This window comes from Anabrus simplex, chromosome 5, assembly GCF_040414725.1.
Source record: "Anabrus simplex isolate iqAnaSimp1 chromosome 5, ASM4041472v1, whole genome shotgun sequence".
Classification (NCBI taxonomy): Eukaryota; Metazoa; Arthropoda; class Insecta; order Orthoptera; family Tettigoniidae; genus Anabrus; species Anabrus simplex.
In genome coordinates, this window is record NC_090269.1 from 56,369,454 (window position 1) to 56,395,627 (window position 26,174).

General features: G+C 39.0%; 1 protein-coding gene across 1 annotated transcript in view; it reads right to left on the reverse strand.

Moving 5' to 3' along the window:
* Positions 1-11,800: 11,800 nt before the first annotated feature.
* The window catches only part of LOC136873739 (phosphatidylinositol 4-phosphate 5-kinase type-1 alpha), a 561,879-nt gene continuing 547,505 nt past the window's right edge, over positions 11,801-26,174 (reverse strand). The window contains exon 17 of the mRNA XM_067146914.2: positions 11,801-11,953. Within this exon, the coding sequence (XP_067003015.2) occupies positions 11,942-11,953 (12 nt within the window). The 3' untranslated portion in view covers positions 11,801-11,941. The remainder of the gene's footprint in view (positions 11,954-26,174) is intronic.

Below are 26,174 nucleotides of genomic sequence, written 5' to 3' on the forward strand. Positions count from 1 at the left end.
TGTTTTCCAAACAATCTACACAGAACACCATCGGCTAATGTTCCTCTGAATAGAGATTGTAAAAGATTTCTTGTATAGTCAGAGTATTTGGTCGGAATTTTGTATATTCAATATTTTTGTCATTTTGTGTGAAGCAATAAGTTCTTAAAAATCATAGAAATATAACCAAATTTTGGGTTGTTGGGCCGTGTGTGTTTGCAGTATTTCACCCAGAACATGCCATTTGGGTTCATCAGTTGGACTTAGTTCAGAATCTAGGCTTTTATGAATTTTATGCTAGTGACTAGTTGAGGACCATAGTGGATCCAGGGTTGTCTGACTCACGATCGCAAGTTGATGGGTTCAATTCCAGCTGAGATAGTAGAAGTCTCCACAAGAAAAACAGGTCCCATCTTGCAGCAGACCACTATTTCACAGAGGTGGGATGGGTCAGATGTAGTGATTTTCTTGTTGGGGCTTGAGTGCAGGATACGACAGGATATACGAGCAGGATTGTCCCAACACCATAAAACTATGCAGGATGAGCAGAATTGGAATGCAGAGCAGGATTTACATTGTGTAGTAGTAGGTAGTACAAGAAAGACAGGACATGCTCCACCACAGGATGGAATGGTAAGCCTGTAGCGCATAACTGGGCAGGGTGGGATGGAAAAATGGGATGGACTTGCAGCTGTCTGATAGAGTTTTACTTCACTATTAGATGGTAGCAGATAGGAATACAAAATTGGCAGCCAAGCCAATCGTACCCTATTATTATTATTATTATTATTATTATTATTATTTACAATATGCTTTATGTCGCATTGACACAGATAGGTCTTAGGGCGACAATGGGATAGGAAAGGGCTAGGAGTCGGAAGGAAGCGACTGTGGCCCTTAATTAAGGTACAGCCTGGTGTGAAAATGGGAAACCACAGAAAACCATCTTCAGGGCTGCCAACAGTGGGGTTTGAACCCACCATCTCCTGAATGCAAGCTGCCTGATAGCTATGTGACCCAAACTGCTACTTGCTCAATATAAAGTATATTATGGTCTAGTATATGTTTACTACTGCACAATGTATGTTTACTTATAATTCTTAAGTAATAATTTAGTCACCAGAGGTGCCAACCTTTGAAATGAGTTTCCGTAATTCCCCCCCCGAAAAATGTTTGAGTCAAATCCAAAGCACTCTCATCCCTTCTGGATAATGACACCCTCTTTGCCCTTCCCAACAACAATCTATTCTAAGATATATCCTATTACACAATAAATGTGTACATTACCAGTTAGTTCTGTCATAAAACATTCTTTGTAACTTGTTTCGCCACGCAGCAGGTGCTTTTGTGTGGGATTTTTCTCGTAGCATCCTTCCCCCTGTGAGGACATTTTAACCTTATGAACAATAAGCGATTCCAGTGTAGATGTGATTATTGTAGGCCTGAAGTCATTCTGCTTTTTCCTATTAACACTGAAAACTTTTTAAGTTGGAGACTTAATGCCAGGTACACGTAATACTGCAATAATACAAGATTACATTTTTTAGTGAATAGCAGAGTAGAGTTCCTTCATTCACAATGAATTTCACGATGCTCACGGGTAGCAAAAAGAAGTGACAATCGAATAAGTATCGTTGTCAACTCACAAACATTGAAATGAAGAGAGTCGAGTACTAATGCTCAAAAGGATTCAATTTTCCTCGTTTCCTTATTTTTTCCGTAGAAATTATATTTTCGTTGTAATATTGCTTTTCCGTAATAATTTACCCTTGGACTGTAATTCCGTAATCATCAGGGGAAATCCGTAATAATTACGGATAATCCGTAACAGTTGGCACCTCTGAGTCACCCTGTCAAGTCCAAATATGAGTTTGATATAGATGTTGATTCCCATAGGGAACATGAAATATTTGTCCTGAATGAGTAAATTTATAATACCAATATAATGGTCCGTTATTGGACATTATAAATTTTCCAGCTAACTCATTCTTGGTTGCCTGCGTTTCACCCTTGTGTGCTAAGTTGGGCTCATCAGTTGGAACTTAGCACACCTACCAAGACGCAAGGCTAGTGCATAACCGTAGCCTATGCAGTGGCCTCCACGGTACTTGGTAGGTGTGCTAAGTACCAACTGATAAGCCAACTTAGCACACGAGGGTGAAACGCAGGCAACCAAGAATGAGTTAGCTGGAAAATTTATAATGTCCAATAACGGACCATTATATTGGTATTATAAATTTACTCATTCAGGACAAATATTTCATGTTCCCTATGGGAATCAACATCTATATCATATGATGGCCAGGCAGGCATCAATTTTTGGAAGTGAGACATAGTCTCCCATTGTGCATTGGCACTGTTGGTGGCTTCAAGTAGCCTATGCAGTGGCCTCCACGGTATGCACTAGCCTTGCATCTTGGTAGGTGTGCTAAGTACCAACTGATGAGCCCAACTTAGCACACGAGAGCGAAATGCAGGCAACCAAGAATGAGTTAGCTGGAAAATTTATAATGTCCAATAACAGACCATTATATTGGTATTACAAATATGAGTTTAAAAAGATTCCCGAGTGTAAATGTTTGATCATAAGTTATGAATTTCAATATGGTCCGTATTGATAATTGATCACTTTCAAAGGGTGCAGAAGGGTCCACCTATTCAATACCATTAGCTTGTATTTTGACTTATAAAACTGGGACTAGTTTCGATTCCATATATATACAGTCATCTTCAGCCACTCTCCAATTTGTAGACATATGCACACATACATCCAATAATAAATTAAACAATCTGGTATGTCACAATTTACAATCTTAATTTAAAACATTGATGAAGTCCGAATAACACATCCGAAATTGAAACCAAATGACACATCAAAGTGGCTGTGCTTGATGCCAAACTATGTCGTCGCTCCTACAGCAACCAAATACAGGTGTCCGTACCAGGTGCACGCAACTTAAAAAGAACATAGGGACATTCAATTCAGACCAAATTATACAACAGATCACTACATCTAATGAAAAGGAATACCTGTTCAAGTTACGAATGTTCCCCTTCAAGCTACATACAAGTCATTACCCATATCACTATTGAACAAACAAGCATTATAAATCAAGTTGCTTGTCTATAAAGGGATGCCAACTCCCAGATCAACGACATAGTTCGGCATCAACCACAGCAGTTTTGATATGTCATTTGGTTTCAAGTTTGGATATGTTATTTGGACTTCATCAATGTTTTAAATTAAGATTGTAAATTGTGACATACCAGATTGTTTAATTTATTATTGGTTATATGTGTGGATATGTCTTCCAATTGGAGCGTGGCTGAAGATGACCCAATATATATGGGCTTGAAACTAGTCCCAGTTTTATAAGACAATATGGAAACTAATGGTATTGAATAGGCAGAGCCTTCTCTACCCTTTGATAGTATGTAAACATTTGAGGTTATATAACATCTATGTATGTTAAAGTTCTTTATAATATATTTCAGGTTATGGAAAATGTTCAGTATAAGAAACCAAACAGAACTTAAAATATTCATACAACATAACACCATGTGAACTATAGCAAGTGATGTATAGTTTCTCAGAGAGCTTAAAAAAAAAAAAAGTGTGAACATAACGTTGGTAAGTACCAAACTTCTTAAAATAGTTTATCATCACCACTGAACTTCGCAACATGTGGCAAAGACTCCAATAGGAAAAACACCACTCATCTGGTTCTTAGTCCAGATATTCTCACTGTGTAATGTAATTCCATAATTTGGAGTCCTCATCTTAACATTTACAATGGTTCATGTTTGTGGGTTACTGTAGTCACGTCCTAGTTCGTGAACCATGGGGGCAACGGCTGAGTGGCCTAGTAAGTGGTCCTGAGAGTCGGGATACCAGTTGCTATGGAATGGGAGTTGGCATCTCGGACATATTCTGAGTCATGGCCCTCCTTGTGCTCAGGCGGCTAGGACTATATTATTCACCGGTGGTCCATAACCCGTTAAAGGAGAGATCCTCACTTGGACTATGTGCAAGTAGGGTAGCATCCTGCTTCATGAATTTACCAAGCTCAGAACATTTTAAGCAAGCCTCGGACCTATGGGAGTAATGGAGTCCCACTCCCATTTGACAGGCGAGGGACTCCTTGGAAACAACTTGGCGAATGAAATGGAATTCGATGGGGAGCTATCAATATTAATGGGGCTTATCGAAGAAAGAAGGTAGAACTAGCTGAGTCAGCAAAGAGGATGCATCTGGATGTGCTAGAAGTAAGTGATATTCGGGTAAGGGGAGATAACGAGGAAGAGATAGGAGATTATAAAGTGTACTTGACGGATGTTAGAAAGGGAAGGGCAGAGTCTGGGGTAGGGCTCTTTATGAGGAATACCATTGCACGCAACATAATTTCTGTTAGGCACGTAAATGAGCGAATGATGTGGGTAGATTTGTCAGCTGGAGGAATTAGGACAAGAATTGTGTCCGTGTATTCGCCATGTGAGGGTGCAGATGAGGATGAAGTTGACAAGTTTTATGAAGCATTGAGTGACATCGTGGTCAGGGTCAACAGCAAGGATAGAATAGTGCTCATGGGCGATTTCAATGCGAGAGTTGGGAATAGAACTGAAGGATACGAAAGGGTGTTTGGTAAATGTGGGGAAGATATGGAAGCTATTGGGAATGGGAAGTGTTTGCTGGACTTCTGTGCTAGTATGGGTTTAGCTGTTACGAATACATTCTTCAAGCATAAGGCTATTCACCGCTACACATGGGAGGCTAGGGGTACCAGATCCATAATAGACTATATCTTAACAGACTTTGAATTCAGGAAACCTGTTAGGAATGTACGAGTTTGTCGGGGATTTCTTTATGATACAGACCACTATCTGATCTGTAGTGAACTAAGTATCTCTAGGCCTAGGGTAGAGAAAGTGAAATCTGTCTCGAAACGAATAAGGGTAGAAAATCTCCAGGACGAGGAAATTAGACAGAAGTACATGGATATGATTAGTGAGAAGTTTCGAACAGTAGACAGTCAGCAGGTTCAGGATATAGAAAGTGAATGGGTGGCATACAGGGACGCTGTAGTAGAAACAGCAAGGGAATGCCTAGGAACAACTGTGTGTAAAGATGGGAAAAGGCGAACATCTTGGTGGAATGATGAAGTGAGAGCAGCCTGTAAACGTAAAAAGAAGTCTTATCAGATATGGCTCCAAACAAGGGCCGAGGCAGACAGGGATTTGTACGTAGATGAAGGAAAGCGAAACAAATAGTTGTTGAATCCAAAAAATCATGGGAAGATTTTGGAAATAACCTGGAAAAACTAGGTCAAGCAGCAGGGAAACCTTTCTGGACAGTAATAAAGAATCTTAGGAAAGGAGGGAAAAAGAAAATGAACAGTGTTTTGAGTAATTCAGGTGAACTCATAATAGATCCCAGGGAATCACTGGAGAGGTGGAGGGAATATATAGAACATCTTCTCAATATACAAGGAAATCATCTGGGTGGTGTTGCAAACAGCCAAGCTCATGGGGAGGAGGAAAATGATGTTGGCTATGCTTGAGGAAGTGGAAAGGATGGTAAATAAACTCCATTGTCATAAGACAGCAGGAATAGATGAAATTAGACCTGAAGTGGTGAAGTATAGTGGGAAGGCAGGGATGAAATGGCTTCATAGAGTAGAAAAATTAGTGTGGAGTGTTGGTAAGGTACCTTCACATTGGACAAAAGCATTAATTGCACCTATCTATAAGCAAGGGAACAGGAAGGATTGCAACAACTATCGAGGTATCTCATTGATTAGTATACCAGGCAAAGTATTCACTGGCATCTTGGAAGGGAGGGTGCGTGCGATCAGTCGTTGAGAGAAAGTTGGATGAAAACCAGTGTGGTTTCAGACCACAGAGAGGCTGTCAGGATCAGATTTTCAGTATACGCCAGGTAATTGAAAAATGCTATGAGAGGAATAGGCAATTGTGTTTATGTTTCGAAGATCTAGAGAAAGCATATGATAGGGTACTGAGGGAAAAGATGTTCACTATACTGGGGGACCATGGAATTAAAGGTAGATTATTAAAATCAATCAAAGACATTTATGTTGACAATTGGGCTTCAGTGAGAATTTGATGGTAGAATGAGTTCTTGGTTCAGGGTACTTACAGGTGTTAGACAAGGCTGTAATATTTCACCTTTGCTGTTCGTAGTTTACATGGATCATCTGCTGAAAGGTATAAAATGGCAGGGAGGGATTCAGTTAGGTGGAAATATAGTAAGCAGTTTGGCCTATACTGATGACTTGGTTTTAATGGCAGACTGTGCCGAAAGCCTGCAGTCTAATATCTTGGAACTTGAAAATAGGTGCAATGAGTATGGTATGAAAATTAGCCTCTCGAAGACTAAATTGATGTCAGTAGGTAAGAAATTCAACAGAATTGAATGTCAGATTGGTGATACAAAGCTAGAACAGGTCGATAATTTCAAGTATTTAGGTTGTGTGTTCTCCCAGGATGGTAATACAGTAAGTGAGATTGAATCAAGGTGTAGTAAAGCTAATGCAGTGAGCTCGCAGTTGCGATCATCAGTATTCAGTAAGAAGGAAGTCAGCTCCCAGATGAAACTATCTTTACTTCAGTCTATTTTCAGACCAACTTTGCTTTACAGGAGCAAAAGCTGGGTGGACTCAGGAGGATATCTTATTCATAAGTTAGAAGTAACAGACATGAAAGTAGCAAGAATGAATGTTGGTAAAAACAGGTGTGAACAATGGCAGGAGGGTACTCGGAATGAGGAGATAAAGGCTAATTTAGGAATGAACTCGATGGATGAAGCTGTACGCATAAACCGGCTTCGGTGGTGGGGTCATGTGAGGCGAATGGAGGAGGATAGGTTACCTAGGAGAATAATGGACTCTGCTATGGAGGGTAAGAGAAGTAGAGAGAGACCAAGATGACGATGGTTAGACTCGGTTTCTAGCGATTTAAAGATAAGAGGTATAGAACTAAGTGAGGCCACAACACCAGTTACAAATCGAGGATTGTGGCGACGTTTAGTAAATTCACAGAGGCTTGCAGACTGAACGCTGAAAGGCATAACAGTCTATAATGATAATGTATGTATGTCGGGTCCTTTGTTGCTTGTGTGAAATTTCTGTCTTATTTCAGAAATACAGCCAAGTGATAATATGCAACATACTTGCAAAATATTATAATTGCAATAACTTGCCACACTCTTAACAACACTATTACAAAGTTTTCATAATAAACAATATTGAAGTGCTGTTTTAATAATAAGATATTTGAGGAGAATATTCTACTAGTAATCTTCTTAAGGTGTATCAGTTGGTATGTAAATATTCTGGAAGAGATCCAGTCATATACAGTAAACTGTAAATCATAAAATTGGAATTAATTTTTTGTTGGGCTAAACTAAAAGATGAGTAAACTTATATTCCAGAATTATTAGGACTTAACTCAGCAGCAATACATATTTTGGTTTTAAACACACTAGCAAATTGTTTAAAGGGAATCTAGCGGAAAACAAAACTTTGTGGATATGAATAATGACTACAATAATGCAACCATAATTTTTATCTGGGGAGGGCTATAATTCTAATATGTCAGAAGTACTACATATCATATGCAATCAAATAAGCTGGCTGTCTGAGGAAATGAATAAAGCTATATTTATGATTTCTGATGTTTTAAAACGAATGTTGTCAAGCTATTTAACACACAAGCCTCTTCAAGCTTAAGGAATTGACTGATTGTTATTATTACACTCACCATCTGAGATTGTACCATTCAGCTAATTCTAAAGAATATTTTTAATCATCTCAACATACATATTATATTGACATTCTTCAAGGCCTTTAAAAAGACATTACATCGTCATAACCAGTGATTCAAAGATTCCATGAAGATTTTATGAATTTTCAACATGGCTGTGTTCATGCATATTTTATCTGTTTTTGTACTTTCTTAGTGCTCACTATTTTATTGATTTTCACCAATTTGTATATGTAAATGGCTGAGGATGACCTCGAAGCTAGTCCCAAGATAATGAAAATATAAAATATATTTGTCATTAAAATTTATATTGAATAAGTGGACCCTATCTACTCCATTATACATTTTTTACATACATCTTGATTTGATGAAGCACTGATGAGGAGCATTCTGTAGTGCGCTAAGGAGTAGGCAACATGCAAAAGATTGTCAGCAACTTGTACACATTGAGAAATTCATGGAGTTTACAACCATTTAGGAAGGTTTCTTCCTTTTGAATTCAAGTGCACAGTTCAAATTCAGCCTGAAGCATAGTTTTACTGTAGTGATCAAGATCATCCTGGTAACATTTTGCCAGCTCAATTAACTTTCTGCATTGCTATTTGTCAGGTTCCTCTACAGCTAAAAATGACAGAAAGTTCTTCAAAATGTCTTTTATGGTTCATAAAGTTTTCTGACATGCTATTTAGAAAGGAATCTGTCCACAGTATATATATCTTGAAAGCCGTTAATGTTAGTTCGTAAAAAGGAAAACACCTACCAATGGGAGGAGCTTAAGTCCCTTTTAGCCCCTCCCATCACTGCACCACTGACTGCATGGCTCAGAGTGTCTCATAATGAATATGAAAATAGAACTGTAAGAACTAGAGAAAAAGAAAAGGAAAATCCTAAGGAAAATTCAGACAACAGAAAACTACTATGGGACATGGAAGAAAATGAGGAACTCTAGAAGTACACTGAAAAGATCACAGAAACAATGCAGAAATTCTATGGACCTCTAGTGAAAAAACTGAAACTATAATTTAAAATGAAAAGTCTTTTGAGAATGTAAGACTCGTTATGGACATGTACGACCAGGTTGTAACCAAAGAAATCTATCTTCTAAATATGCAAAAGATCCCACAAAACCTATGTCCAACATAGAATTACACTTGATAATGAGATAACTTCCCAAAAGAAAATGTGTTGAATCCTCCAGGAATACAAGCAAATGGATAAAAGACCACAAATGACTATCCTGTGCAGAATAGAGAGAAAACCTAAAGATGAAGGCAAACGTTTGTTCTATCTGATCTGTGTCAGGCAGGTCTCAGGACAATACCCTCAGTTAGTGCTGCCACAAAGAGCATAAACACTTACACTATTTCCTGGATGCCATCTCCACAGGGAGGTGCTATGGAATTACCAGTACCACCATCATACAATATGGAACCTGATTGTGAACTCTCTGAGAGATTAGAGCTTCATAGTACACATCAAAGTCTCTGGTCTGGCTACTGATGGAAATAATCGATACTAACATGATACACTTACAATCAAGCACAAAATAAGGAATCACTTTAGGCTGTATGATTCACTTCAACACTCACAACATAGACTAAACAGAAGTACACGTCAGGAAGAGACTGATTTATTAACCTATCATATTCTACTGTAATAACAAATATTATCTAGACATTATTTCTGTCCATGGTCCCATAGTTAGTGCTCATGGCACAATACCCATTTTTTTGGTGCTATTTTATTTATCTCCGATAATTATGGAGTGCTGAACTGGACAAAGTGTAATGTAAATACAAAAGAAATATTATCATTTTAAAGTACATCCACAAATCTGTCCTTTTAACAGAAAGAGCTAAAACTGCACAAAGAATCACATTTATATTCATCAATGGAGGTTGCTGATTATCTGGCTTCTTGGCTGAATGCTCAGCATAATGGTCTTCAGTTCAGAGGACCCTAGGTTCGATTACTGGTTGAGTCAGGGATTTTAGTCACATCTGGTTAATTCCTGGGTGTTCTTATTTGTATAAATACACATATTCATTTAAACACAGCACATAAAGTACAGTACTAAACGCTACAGACCGGGCGAGTTGGCCGTACGCGTACGTAGAGGTGCACGGCTGTGAGCTCGCATCTGGGAGATAGGGAGTTCGAATCCCACTGTCGGCAGCCCTGAAGATGGTTTTCCGTGGTTTCCCATATTCACACCAGGCAAATGCTGGGCTGTACCTTAATTAAGACCATGACCGCTTCCTTCCAACTCCTAGGCCTTTCCTATCCCATCGTCTCCATAAGACCTATCTGCGTCGGTGAGACGTAAAGCCCGTAGCGAAAAACTACTACAGAAACAAGCAACAGTGAATACATCCCTCCACATAGGGTTGCTGTCAGGAAAGGCATCCAGCGATAGAACTAGACTTAATCCACATTATTGCCAACCCAACTGGGATATAGCCAGGAAGATTGCAGGTTGGTGGTCACTCAATATTGTGTTGCCTCTTGTATTTTGCAATGGAAGAAACCACTGTTGATGTAAGTAGTATATGAGTATTGTAATAGAACCTTTAAGAGCTGCAAGTCTACATTCCTCATAATACTGTTAGGGATATCCAACTTCTTAAAGTAAGATGTTAAGGTCTCCCTTGAGCCAACCATGAGTTCAGTAACTTCAATCCCCGTGAGCTTGTATTTTTTGAGGTAATAAGGGATAGTCGGGTAGTACACTATTTCTCTTGGATATGGTAATGATATATATGCGGAGGATAGTCTCTTGTGCTGGACATGACTTGATGACATCACTTACCACCACAATAGGAAGCTCACTAGCCATATTTTGAACCTTTTGTACTCTTGAAGAATTTATATCTACACTTTTAATTTTTTTAATTTATACATTTTTTGTTTATTTTTAGTATATTATTTCCTTGTGGCAACCTCCTTATGGCAGAAGTTATTGTAATAATAATAATAATAATAATAATAATAATAATAATAATAATAATAATAATAATAATAATAATAATAATAATGTGCATTATAAAGAAGAAAAGAAAAACAATAATAGGAAATTGTGGGAGAAAAGTTCAAAAAATCTTGGGTAGTATTTAACACAGAATTTGACTCATTAAATAATAATTCCAACAAATGCACTTTGATTTCATTTGGATCATGAGTGATCAAGTAGTTATGTATCAACTGGGTAATGTAAATAATACAAAGAGCATCAACATTAAAAAGAAAAGTACTGAGTTTAAGCTGATCTGTCAAATCTTTGCCTTGATCTTCATCAATATTTACACACTTCCAAATAATAATCATACGTACACACACTTTCTAACATAAATAACCAACTGGCAAGCAAACTTACCTCAAATATAAAGATCAAAAGAAGGAACATATAAATATATTAAAAAGATATTGCATAACAACAACAACAAATACTGACTCATATTGTCTTTACAGAAGCTTTTAAAGTAATATAATTCCTAAAACTGACTAGGAAATGGACACATTATTTTAATAAGTTGTCAATACTTTTAGTTCCTTATATAAGTTTTGATAAGAGTTACACAATTTATCAGTCTACTTCCTCTTTCGTGTCTGCAAATTCTATAATTTTTGCAGGAAATGCAGATAGATGAACATGTTACCAACTCTCTAATACAAAAAAAAAAAGCTTTTTTTTTTTTTTTTTGCAGAATACTGGGAAATTTAAGAATAATTACATATTGAAGTTATTTAGAAGGAAAGCAAATACAACAGCATAGCAATAAACTTAGACAAGATTTAAAACAGATATTCAGAAAACAAACAGTATTCTTTACACAACAGGGTCTTGTCTAAGTAACTATTTGATTTCATCTGTCCTTCTCCTAAATTTGGCAGGAATGCAAAAATACATAATCTACATTAAGAATATCATAAATGCAGTACCACTGCATTTGAATGACTTAACTAGTCTCCATCACATATCTCTCCGGAAAAACAAAGGTTCACATACTTTACTGTTCACCACCCAAATAGACTTGTAGAAAGTAGAAACAGCCTCCTTGTATTATAATATGATGTACTTTGAACCAACAGTAAATTACATGCTGCTAAAACGAAGCATGGACCATAACGCATATTGACATCCACAAGATTTCTTCACTGTAGTTTCATTCAAGGCCCACATTCATCACAGATGTGTCTGAAAAAAAAAGAAAGTGACATTTTATAAATACAGCATAATAATAATAATAATAATAATAATAATAATAATAATAATAATAATCTGAAAATTTTGACTTCATGAGAGAGAGGGAGAATCCACAAGGGATAGCTGCTCTAGAACAAGGGGTACCGTACGGTAACAGCATCAAATAGATAATAATTTTTGCACTAATTTTGATTTTCCCTGTTGTAGGCCTACAGCTATCCCCGATCAGGAAATCTTTATTTTTCCTTACACATACCGTACAAATGATGATTTACCATTGCTAATGAATCTCGTAAAACATCTAAACAAATATCTTTTAGATATGAAACAGGAATACCAAAACGAAGGAAGAAATTCACTGAAAATTTTGTGACAGATCCTCGCGCACCGAAGAGTAACCCAATCACTTCCCAGCAACTGGCGGGTATGCGATACTTTTCTTCAAAGTACTTAAAACAGGTTCGTAGTGTCTCTTCTTTTCAGAATCAACTTCTTTGGCCTGTGAACTGTTACTCTCAAACCTTATTGTTGGATCAATAACAACGCCAATGTTTCTCTTGCTGTCAATCACGACAATGTCTGCACATTTACTGGATCCATCACTAGAGATACGGTGCACTTCTTCAAAGACTTCAAATCTGCCAGATTTTTTGAGAAGTTCTGCAATACTGCTCCTGACTCTATGCTGCCTGTTATTTCTCAATTTCGAGCAGAAACCAAGAACATGAGAGAGGGTTTCTATCTCGTTTCACTGACGGCAACGGTTTTCTTGGCTATTACCGGGAACGCTTCGGACTGCTATCTCATTGCAGTTCATTTTAATGGCATTAGTCTATTGGGAATTTGAAAGTGAGATGATACAACAATGATGTACTAAATATGAAAAATCTAATTAATTCTTTGCTGTCACATAAGGAATGTTAACAAGTATGCAATGACTATATTTTGCAAATGTATGAGGTTTTACTGAACATAAATATTTTGAACAACCATTTATTTAATCCAAGTCTTTAAAATGTACTGCAATTTAAATGAAACAAAGACATCATCATCGATGTCCGGCTCCTTGGTTGAATGGTCAACGTAGTGACCTTTGGTTCTTAGAGCCCCGCATACAACTCCCGGCTGGAATAAGCAATATATTTCATGACTGGACCCGTATTGATGGATAGGACTTACTTTTTATGAAAACTTTAGTTTTTTATCCACCTAATCAATACAGTTTACTCTCAAACAGTACTAGTTTTGACCGTACGTAGTCATCATCCTCAGCTATTAATCATTAGTGTATTTTATGTGTTTGTATTTGTACTCAGGAGGTTTAACCCCCCCCCCCCACCTTTTTCGTTTATGGCGTCACTATATCCTAGTTCTAATTTTATGATTAATAGCTGAGGATGACCGCTATGTAGGTCAAAACTAGTACTGATTGAGAGTAAACTGTATTGATAAGGTGGATAATAAACTAATTTTTTGTAAAATGTAATTCTTGTCTGGGTCGGGTATTTTAATCTTAAATGGTTAATTCTCTTGGCTCGGGGATCAAGTGTTTGTGCTGTCCTCAATATTCCTGCAACTCATACACTACACACAACACTATCCTCCAACACAATTCCAGGCAGTTTGCCATACATAGTAGATGCCGCCCACCCTCGTCCGAGGGTCTGTCTTAGAGGGACAACACCAGGCTATGAATAGTCATTAGTCTTTAGGCTTTTTCAATCGTGAAATTACCAGCGTTTTGCTCCAGTGTAGCAGTGGGCTCATCAGCTGGAAGGCGCTGATCCATCAGTTCCAAGACACTGATTATTACTATTATTATCGTCATCGATTCTCCACTGCAACAGGCCGGGTGTGGGAATGAATGAGCCTCATTCTGAAGCTTGTTCTAATATTGTTGAAAGCAATTCCTATTTTTTCCTCTTCTGCTGACTTGCTATGCCTAACACAGTGCGACTGTGGACTACAGTTTTCCGAATGGGAGGCAATGATTCACAAGATCCTACCCACTAATGTGACGATATGTCAAAGAGTACAAGAAAATATATTTCTTTTTGCTTGACATGCAATGCTAGTGTTCTTCACCACATACTGAATCCTGGCAAAATGGAAGTTAGCTTTTCTAATTACAGGGTCAATGTTGCAGGGAAAATTTTGGAAAGCATTGTTCTGTCTCATAACTCGACCAGTGGCTGACCCATTACAGGAACTACACCACAAACATTACAGGGCAAACAATGTGGACACATTCCTATCATGATAACACCAACAGCAAGCTAGGCAACTCCGTCCAGGTGGTGCAAGGTCTGTTATGACCGTTGTAGGAAAAATTGCAAGGAGAGTAATAATAATGTTAAGAAGATTCAAGCTTTTTAGACCATTTGAATTGTAAAATTACCAGCATTTTGCCCCAGTGTGTCAGTGGGCTTGTCAGTTGGATTGCCACACTTTTCCAAGATGCTGGTGGAGTGTGCTATTGAGACACCACTGCAAGCCTCCTATGTAGGACGATGCAATGACGATGCACTTGTCCTTTTGTGTTTTCACATTTGTCCTTGTCTTTCCCCTAGATTACTGATTCTGGGACTTATTCTTTTGTTGCATATGCTTAAGAGGCAAAATATTTGACATCAACAGTATTTAGTAATTCTATTTCAGATAAATCTGCAATTTTGTCAGTTGAAGGTGGTTGTGAAATGAAATATACACACAACCCCATCATTATCATTATTGTCATAAACCAATTCCAGTACAATAAATGAGTGCTCTCTACTTTTCTCTATCCTGACTGATTTCTATCTCTTGGATCTGTTGCTTCTCCAACCCTCATATATTATGTGTAATACCTGTTTTATTTTAGGTGTACAACTTGTCCAAGTTCTTTCTATAGCACACATTTACCCAATCCATCCTCCAATAACTATGGAATTCTTGCTTTTGGACCAGTATTAGGATGATAAAATATATTACAGATCGCATTGCATGTTTATGTAAGCAATCAGCAGGTCTTTAGCCTTTCTCATAAGAGGGATGGTACATCATTTGAAGACCCACACTCCATAGTGGGTTCATATGTTTTTGTAAGGTAGTATGCATCCCCGTTGTTATAATTGATCAAATCCTTAAATAAAACTGTGCCCAAGCAGTGATGCAAAATCGGAGGAAGAGGGGAAGAAATCATAATGGAGAGTGACATATATCAGAGTAAAGCCTATTTAGGGTACAAGGAAATGGGAGAAGATATTCAACCATAGTCCTATGCAGCAGGCCATTAATGACTGGACTTATTATGGTGTCAATACAATGCAGGTTTTCCCTTCTCTTCCCTTCCCATTTCACCTTCTAGGAAGATTTTCCATGAAGTTTTAGAAGTCTTCATAGCTCAAGGAACTAAAACGAGACCGTGCAAAATACACCCACACCATAATGCCTCTTCTGCCAAATTGCACTGGGGAAACAATTCAGTCTTGTAAGAAACACTCACCTTGCATTCCCCAGGTCTATATATGTCCATTGGTCTGCCACAACATATAGTGTGATCCATCACTTCACATGATGCTCATCCACTGTTCTAGAGCCCACAGGTAATATGTTTTGCATTACTGTAATCGGTGCCTAGGGTTTAGTTCAGTAATCCTTAGTTTGTATGTTGCAGCTCATTCCATTGGGACTTGCATCAAGGAACACCAAAAAAATATCCGTCTCAACCAGCCAGAGAAGTCAGCAACAGCTGAGCATGCCCTATCGTCGGGTCACGATGTCGTGTTCCCAGATGTTCGAGCTTGTACCCACACTAAACACTACAGGTCTAGGATTATATGGGAAGCTGTGGAAATACGTAAAAATTCTAACAAGTTCAACAGGGACACTAGCTATCAATTAAGTAATACATGGTTGCCGGCCATTAAGGATTTACGTATATAGTTATCTTCCTTGTCCTTTCTATATTGTTATTTTGTTTATGTGTTTTCCAAATTCATACATCAGTTATGCCCCCCTCCGCTCTCCCACCATCCTCTGGTTTTCTCCACATACTTTCATTTCATTCTTTAGCTCTGTTCTATTCTATCCTGGTGTATTTCGTTGCATTTTATTTTATGTTTCTATTTATTTCTTTTACCACATTCATCCCTGATTCATCTGATGCCCTCTCTGTTACTTCTCATGCATACTTGGTGTGATGAGCATCTTAATTGGGGCTTAATGTTGTCATCAGCTCCCGCTTGGAGTGCTGTGCCAGCATACAGCAAGCCACTTGATTACGAACGAGCGTACCACTACAGTTCCAATGGTAAAACAATGTTAAATTCAAACCCTCATTATTGTAGAAGACTTCCTCAGGAACAGTTGAGATTTTCTTCTGAAGACGCAGAGCAACGTACTCTGCAAAACGTAAAGAGTTTCACCTTGTTTTCTTGACACAACATAAGCCCAAAAGTACAAGTACGGGCCAAAAAAGCATCAATGTAAACTATCTAATCTGTAGTGAACTAAGTATTTCTAGATCTTAGATTAGAAAAAGTAAAATCTGTCTGCAGACGAAGAAGGGTAGAGAATCTCCACGAGGAGGAAATTAGAGAGAAGTACATGGAAATAATTAGTGAAACGTTCCAAACAATAGACAGCAAGCAGGTTCAGGATATCATATTTTCAGTATGTACCAGATAATTGAAAAATACTACGAGAGGAATAGACAGTTATATATGTTTATATTTCGTACATCTAGAGAAGGCATATAACTGAGTACCAAGAGAAATAAGTTAGCCGTACTGAAGGATTATGAGATTAAGGGTAGATTATTAAAAGCCATCAAAGGCATTTACGTTGAATTTTTGGACTTCAGTGAGAACTGACGGTAGAATGAGTTCTTGGTTCAAGGTAATTACAGGGGTTAGAAAAGGCTGTAATCTTTCACCTTTGCTGTTCATAGTTTATGTGGATCACTGACTGAAAGGTATAAAATGGCAGGGAGGGTTTTAGTTAGGTGGAAATGTAGTAAGCAGTTTGGCCTATGCTGATGACTTGGTCTTAAAGGCAGACTGTGTTGAAATATCTTGGAACTTGAAAACAGGTCCAATGAGTATGATATGAAAATGAGCCTTTCCAAGACTAAAGTGATGATCAGTAGGTAAGAAACTTAACACAACCGAATGTCAGTTTGGAAATACAGGGCTGGAGCAGGCAGATCATTTCAAGTATTCAAGGTGTGTTCTTCCAGGATGGTAGTATAATAAATGAGATTGAATCAAAGTGCAGAAAATCTAATGCAGTGAGCTTGTAGTTGCTATCAACAGTATTCTATAAGAAATAAGTCAGCCCCTGGACAAAATTAGCTTTATACTAATCTGTTTTTAGATCAACTTTGCTGTACAAGAGCAAAAGCTGGGTGGACTCAGAATACCTTATTCATAAGTTGGAAGTAAGAGACATGAAAGTAGCAAGAATTATCAGTTACAAATACATGGGCACAATGGCAAGAGGGTACACGGAATGAGGTGGTGGTGGTGGTGGTGATTATTGTTTTAAGAGGAAGTACAACTGGGCAACCATCCTCACGGAATGAGGTGGTAAAGGCTAAATTGGGAATGAATTTAATGTATGAAACTGTATGCATAAACCGGCTTCGGTGGTGGGGCTATATGAGGTGAACTGAAAATGATACGTTATCTAGGAGAATAATGGACTTTGTCATGGAAGGCAAGACAAAAAAAAGGGAGACCAAGATGACAATGGTTAGACTCAGTGTCTAATGATTTAAAGATAAGAGATATGGAATTAACGAGACCACAGATCTAGTTACAAGTGGAGGATTGTGGAGGCACTTAGTAAATTCACAGAGGCTTGCAGACTGATCACTGAAAGGCATAGCGGTCTATAATGAAGATGTATGTACAGTATGTACAGGAAAAATTATTATCTGTTCTTGATGTCTAACAAAATAAAGGCATTACAAGTAACAACTCTCATTATTGTTCCGTTAGTATTGAATAGGTGGTTTTTTATTTAATTATCCTTGATATCTATGCCTAAAATAAAGGCATTCGAGAAAAAATTGGTTTTATGGATTAGTTACCTAACAGACAGGGCGCTATTACATGCGCAGGCCAAATATAAGAGATCTCCAATGAGGTGGCTTATGTATTAATATACTGGTAAATTTATTGACATGTCAAAAAGCCATTTTACAGCCAAACTTCTGGCAATACAGAGTCTCTTAAAATCTAGAACAGCTGAAGGGATTTTAAACAGACTGTATTATTGTCATGGTCACTTTGTTAACTTGCCTGTAAATGTTTCTAACTAAGAATTTCGTTTCAAATTCCAAAAAGATCTTGGTACTTTCCTTGTTTCCTGATTCTAAGTACAGGGCACTTAAATGTTGGAGGAACAAAGTCAGAGTGAACAGTAGAGTACAGGAACGTATTCAAATATCTTCTTGAAAAGAACCATGTTATAGTAAGTTTCTCATTTCCAGTAGTTCAGAAGTATCATCTCCAGAGATGAGACGGTTAAGCAAGAAATATTTAACCTTTCAGGACTGGACATGTGTTAAAACTCAATAATTAAGTATGCATGAACATAAGCACACCCCTCTTAACGTTAAGATCACATCTGGTGTGAAGAGAGAATGAAGAGCAGACTGGGGTTAAAATGTTTAGCAAGAGCACGTTTGCGGTATTCATTAGAATAGGATTCCCTTCGAACAGAATCTTCAAAAATTAATTGAGGCGCTTGGGGATAGATAATGGTAAGCCACACATTGAGCAATATTGAGATTTGTACGCATTTCGTATCTGCTAGAGGATGGCAAGCCACTGGAGGAGTGGTATTTGAAGAAACCAAGAGATGGCAGCACACGCTCTGTTGTTATGTATTGCACCAAGGCACAGCACGTCATTTTTGTGCTTTAGTATGGTAAGCCGCAGCAAGATGGCATCTTGCAGAGGAAACAGTGTGAGCTGTTGTTTCGATGAAAAAATGCATTTTGGAACCAAGACGGAAGCCGATTGTTTTGAAAGTGAATCCTCGTGTGATAACAGTGTTGTAGATGTGGATTATCAGCTAAATCCATGTGATATCTCATCAACATCAGAGGTAAGTATCAACAAAATGTTGTTATGTGGCATGCCATATTATAGCATGTGACAATGTGGCTTATCATGACAATGCAGTACATGTAGTACTGTAAGATAACGCTAATATTTAATGGAAGTATGAACTACGGGACTATTTCTAAGATATTTATATGGAGCCAAGTAACTATAAACGACTGCTGAACTAAGATGGGCATCACTAGGTGACTGTTGTAGGGGTTATTGTGGCTTGCCATTATATAGCTGTTAAATTGCTGTATTGTTTAGTGTAGTTTCATAGGTTCATGCTATTAGGTTTTTTCTTCTTTTTTCTTCTGCAAGGATGAAGACTTAGCTCCCATTGTTAGAGAGGTCCCCATCTCACCTGCTAAGAATGGAAGGCATCGATGGCAGCAGCAAACACTGGAATTCCAGTGTGTGATCGGATGGATGAAATGATGGGCAGTGATTACGAGAGATAATGAATGGTATGGCCAGTTGATATTTATGCCAGTATACGTGAGATTGTTATCCGACTGATTATGTGACTGACATCCATGATATAATTCCCAAAGTGAGACGTGGATTAAATCGTTTGCTTGGAGGAGAGCCCAACCGACTGTAGGCCGCTCGAAGGAAGACCTGCTCGGCTAGTGAAAGATTTATGACAATGGCATAGCGAGGGGAAGCGCAGACCCTTTTGGGGAGCTGGCAAAATGTGGAGTTTCCATTACCTGTCTGGACCGTATGGAACTCAAAAATTAATTTCAAATAAACTAATCCTATATCATTGGAAATAAAGTAGCAGGGATTTGACAATTGATTTTTCACCCTGAACTATTTATGAATTAGATCATAGAGAGGGATTTTCAGCCATAACTCCGGTCAAAGGAGTACCGGTTTGATCACAAGTCGAGGGTCGGGTCCTGGGTGAAAACCCAAAATTGTGCTGACTTAATGGTCTCAAGAGTGTTATGTACTGATGTTTCTTTTACAGGACAACGTTCTACCATGCAATGTATTATAGGTCTTATTGCAAATAGGTTTATTTTATGATTGTATTGTACGTATTGTATGCTTTATTACTCCATTCAGAGACATTTTAGCGTTGTATTGTCTACTGTTGTATATATTTATTATAAGTGTATCACCCTAAGAGACCGTATACCTCAAAATCACATGTAGAATTATGATTAAGTGTTTGTTATTGAATACTTATAGCGACTACAGATTTCATGGCAGGGTAATAAAGTATTTCAAAGAGAGAGTATGCGATGTTATGAGTAGACCTCGGATTTTAGGCAAAAACCTATTTTGTTCCTTAAGAGATAACTTAAAATGAAGGTGTATTTACACATTTCATCTCATATTTGCACTTAGAATACTGTTAGAAAAGCATTGGGAGAAGGGCAAAGACTTAACACTAGTGTTTTTGGATCTCGAAAAAGCATTTGATAGTGTTCCAAGGAAGACTATATGGGAATGCTTAAGAAAGAAAAATGTACCCAAAGGTCTTATCCAGAAAGTTAAAATGCTTTATAAAGACTGCTGCAGTTGCGTAGAGATAGGAAACTGTAATTCTGATTGGTTCCAAACCACTAAAGGAGTGCAACAAGGCAGTACCCTTTCACCCTTACTTTTTATCACTGTCATGGATGAAGTCATGAAAGAAATTAAGCAGAACAATATGGACATCAATGCATTTGCATATGATGTGGTAATTTGGGGAAATACAGAGAAGGAAGTCCAAGAGAGGCTGAACACCTGGAATGAACATTTGAAATCTCACGGATTAACAATAAATAAATCGAAAACTGTTACTATGTCTGTCAACAGGCAGAAGAAGAAAGGAAAAATAATGCTGGAAGGTACACAGCTGGAAACAGTAGACCAATATAAATATCTTGGGTGCATCATTTCAAGTGATAACAGAATACAGCATGAGATTAACAACCGCATTCAAAAGTCAGCTCAGTTTTACCATCAAGTTCGGAACCTCCTCTGGAACGAACAAGTTCCCTTAAGATCAAAGCAGATTCTATTCCAATCATACTTCACCCCCATACTAACATATGGCCTAGAAACCTGCACAACAACCCAACAAGTGGATAGCAAACTACAAGCCGCAGAAATGAAGTTCCTACGTACTATGGTACAGAAGACAAAAAGGGACAGGGTAAGGAATGAAAGAATAAGGGAGGAAGCTGGTGTGTACCCCTCTCTGAATGAAAAAGTGACAAGGGCCCGTTTGAAATGGTTTGGCCATGTCAAACGATTGGACGATGGAAGGACAGCAAAACAATGGCTACACACAGTCGTGGCCAGAAAACGACCGGTAGGAAGACCAAGGAAGAGAGGGCTGGACCAAGTGAAAGAGGACATAGGAACAAGAGGAGTCAGCTGGGATGTCGTCTTGAGAGAAGAGTGGTACATGGACAGACAGAAGTGGAGAGTCCTCGTAAACCACACCCGGGCAACTGGAGTGGAAAACTGATGATGATGATGTATTTATAAGGTTAGAAACAGTGGTCCTATAGTGCCTAAAAATGCCTAAATTGGCATTAGAGCCTATTTTTGCCTATATTCCTATAATTGCTATATTTTATCCCTAAATCGATTAAAAACACTTTTAATTTAGTCAGAGAAACTTAAATATTTGCTGACTCATTTTCAGTATCTTGAATAGTATTTTCTTGAAATTCTTTTCAGACAAAATGTGAAGCTGTAAACCAATTACCACTCCCCGGAAGTCCTTACGAACCTCCCGCTGTGAATACTTCCTTTGTCCCTTAGTCTGTGTGTTATGAGGTGGGGGACAGTGTCCATTCACTGATAAGCCTGAGATCGCTATCTAAACATTCACTGGGAATAACTTTTACATCTCTCACGCCTTCTCCACTTTTTCTATCTGTTATTACATAACACATGAATGTTTGAGTTCTTCCATCTCAGCTGTATCTGGTTATATTATGGCTGTCTCGTTTCTTGAAGAAAGTGTTTTTTATTATCATGTTATTACTGGCACAGAAATGTATGACATTCTTGCCTTCAGCATTCTTTCCCCCATATCCAAAGGATCCCATTACCTCTTCATCTTACATCTTACATCTACTCCAATTTGGGCATTTAGATCGCCTATTATCATAATATTATCCTCTTGTACATGGTCCTCCAAATTCTCAAGGAACTCTTGCTTTTCATCAGCATTACATCCTGTCTGCCGAGTATATACGAGGGCTTTTTTTTTTTTAAAGTTCCGTTTGTTTCTAAAAGTAAATTGAGTAATGGCCGGAAGCGGGTCTGCGCGTTTTACAATTGTGCTGCTCTCTCTCTGCACTGCCGCTAGTGCTGGCTCCACTCCCTCAGTCGTCGCCGAGCTACGGGCGAATAACGATGGCTGCTACGATCGATGCTCCCGCCAATTGTGAGTTGCGAAGTGTGATTCATTTCCTTCAAGCTGAAGGATGCAGTGCTGCTGAAATTCATTGCAGGATGAGTAAAGTGTACGGTGAACACTGTATGAGTGACAGTGCTGTGAGAAAATGGTGTAGGAAATTTGCTGAAGGTCAAACAGACATCCATGACAAAGGTGGTCAAGGACACAAGTTGGTCGCTACTGCAAGTTTGGTTGACCGAGTTAACCAAGTGATCCGGGAGACACAAGATTAGTGAATTTCCCACAAAATTTCCAGACATTTCACGGTCTTCCTTGTACAAAATTTTGACCACCGAGCTAGGATACCGCAAACTGTGTGCCCGTTGGGTCCCAAAAATATTGAGCGAGAGCCACAAAATGAAGTGAATGGCGTCAGCCCTAACGTTTCTCACGCGGTATAACAATGAGGGAAACAGTTTCTTAAATACTACGGTTACTGGAGATGAGACTTGGGTCCTGTATGACAATCCAGAGACCAAAGAACAGTCAAAGCAATGGATGCACATGCACTCCCCCAGCAAACCAAAAAAAATTCAAACAGAGTTTGACCAAGAGGAAAACAATGGCTACGATGTTTTGGGACGAAAAAGGCGTGCTTCTTGTTGATTTCATGGAACAGGGAACAACAATAACAAAGGAAGTCTACTATGAGACCCTACGTCGCCTCCGGAGAGCGATTCAAAACAAAGAGGCATGCTCTCATCTGGCGTGGTTCTGATCCATGACAATGCACAACCGCATAGTGCAAATGTGACAAAAGAACTACTCCAAAAGTTCAAGTGGGAAGTCTTTGACCACCCACCTTAGAGTCCTGACCTAGCACCCAGTGAATATCACCTCTTTCGAGAAATGAAGGCGTGGCTAGGTGTAAAACGCTTTGCTACCAACGAAGAGCTTCAAGACGCAGTACGGACCTACCTGAGCTCACTGGCGGCAGACTTCTTTGCAGAGGGTATAGGAAGGCTGGTCTCTCATTATGACAAATGCCTCAACCTTCATGGTGACTATGTAGAAAAATAAGTAAGAATGTACAAATCTTTTGGTAATAAAATCATCTTGTTATCTCAATATGTCTATTATTTATGGCCTATTGGAACTTGAAAAAAAAAAAAAAACAGCCTGCATACTTGGATTATTATGAGACTGTTACTGCCAAGTTTTACTCTGGCTTTGATCATTCTTTCATTTATATATGTGATATCTTTTATGGCTTCAATATCTTTATGTAGCACAAATCTAACTCCATTCTTTGTTTCCTTCTTGTTACCATGCTAGTACAGCTTGTTATCTTCCCTCAGTTTCTTTGATTTCATCTCCTTCCATTCTGTCTCACTCATTCCTAATATATGAACCTTTCTCCTTTCCAACAAGTCGACTATCTCTTCACACTTGTTGGTCAGTGTAATTATATTCAGGGTTCCTACTCCCAGTTTGGTTTCTTGGTAAGGTCTATTCCGGTTGTTATGTCTTTGATTGGTATATCTCCTTGCATTTTCAGAATAAGCATCAGCCATCTTAGGGTCATCAGCCTGAAGTGCCAGAAGTGGAGTTTATCCAGTATGTTCAATCCGAGGCTTGTCCATATATTGAAAGCAATCAAACAATTACTTCTTTACTGTCTCGCTGGGCCTAACATAAAGAGGATTCCATCTGTACTACCCCAGAGGAAGGGTTGCCTCTTCCACCAGCTCTGCCGTACCGAATCATCATCTCTGCCTTCGTTGCAGTTGAGGTCTTCACCTGTAACTCTGGGCACGGGTTCCATGATATACCCCATGGTACAGGCTGGAGTGTAGGATGCCCACCCCTGCAACATGGACACGCCAGGCAAGAATTACTCAAGTGGAGGACAGGGAATGTAGCCTTGTCTCCCTTGAGCTGGGCTAATGGTTGTATATGATGCTACAACCAAACGTATCTTATTAGGTGCTATTGTGTAGTTAAGTCCTTTTCTCAAGACCAAAGTAGTAGGTTCCGTGATTTTATTAAATGCTTCTGTTGTGCTTCAGGTGGTTTCGGTTTCTGTTTTTTGTAGGAGGCAGTCAAATTTCTTGTTTTATTTGGCAGTAGCTAATTCCAGTATATGCTGAGATTGTGTTGCTGATGCTGTCTAATGTGGTCCGTCGGTGAGAGAGTAATAATAATAATAATAATAATAATAATAATAATAATAATAATGTTATTTGCTTTACGTCCCACTAACTACTTTTACGGTCTTCGGAGATGCCAAGGTGCCGGAATTTAGTCCCGCAGTTCTTTTACGTGCCAGTAAATCTACCGACACGAGGCTGTCATATTTGAGCACCTTCAAATACCACCGGCCTGAGCCAGGATCGAACTTGCCAAGTTGGGGTTAGAAGGCCAGCGCCTTAACCATCTGAGCCACTCAGCCCGGCCACTGAGAGAGAATGTGCTGGCAAGTTCCAAGCGAGAGTCCTACGAACAGACAAAAGGGGCCGCTCTCTTCAATAATTGCAAAGATGTGTATGGAACACTTTGTGGCGAAACCACGTCATCCCTCCGCCACAGGAACCTAGAGGGCAGCAGCTGGACCTCGACACACTAGGCAACTTCGATCTAACACTCGACGTGAGCCAGTGTATGGCGGATGTGGGGCTCCGCGGACCGTGTTATTACGTAGGTAGACATGAGTACAAGTGTTCAAGTCCCTGAAGATGAAGGTGGAGTGTAGATCACGTTGGGATGCTGGCAAAGGACGCAGTCGAATCATTTGTTACCGGAGTCTGACTGCAAAGTTTGAAGTGTCCTTGATGCGGTTGTCTGTCGTGGCACAGATAATTTTTTCTCCTGGAAGTCAAATTGGTTCTCTGTAGACCAGCTCTGCTGAGGAAGCGCCAAGATCTTCTTTATGCACACTTCGTCTATGAATCTCTGAAAGGTTTGACCAGCATTGCATAGTCCGAAGGTCATCAAAGGAAACTCAAAGAGTCCAAAGGATGTTTTGATTGCGGTCTTTGGAATGTCACTTGGGTTCACGGGAATCTGGGTGCAGGCCTTCACTAGGTCGATAAGGGAGAAAATAGTGCATCCGCGGAGCTGATGGCTGAAATCATGGAGATGCCAAGGTGGATACTTGTCAGGAATGGTCTGTGAGTTTAAGGCATGATAATCTCTGCAGGGCCGCCAGCCTTCGTCCTTCTTTGGTACCAAATGGAGCGGTGACGACCATGGACCCTCAGAGCGTCGTGCAGTACCTTCCAGAAGTATGGCATTAAATTCCTTCTTAGTGATCTGGAGACAATCCGGCACAAGACGAGCTCAGCAGGAGACAGTTGGTCCTGGTGTAGTGCGAATGAAATGTACCATAGAATGGCATACTTCTCGCAAGGCTCCAGATGGATGAGTGAGGTCAGAATTTCCTTTAAAATTTCGTGAAACGTATTCTGTATGTTGAGAGCCTTCACACTGGGCTGTAGAGAGTTAGCACTTAGGATGTTCACTGATAAGCCTGTGATGCTGTTGACCAAGCGTTTGTTACGACAGTCTGGCAGATGATGGTAATAGGCAAGGAGATCTGATCCTATGATGGGAAGTGCGACGTCAGCAATAACAAATTTCCATAAAAGTTCATGTCGAAGTCCGAGGTTCAGTTTCAAGTGCAGAGTCCCGTATGTGTGGATTGTGGAATTATTGGCAGCTGCGAGTTCATAACTGGTCTGATGGCGACGCCCCTTCAGGAATT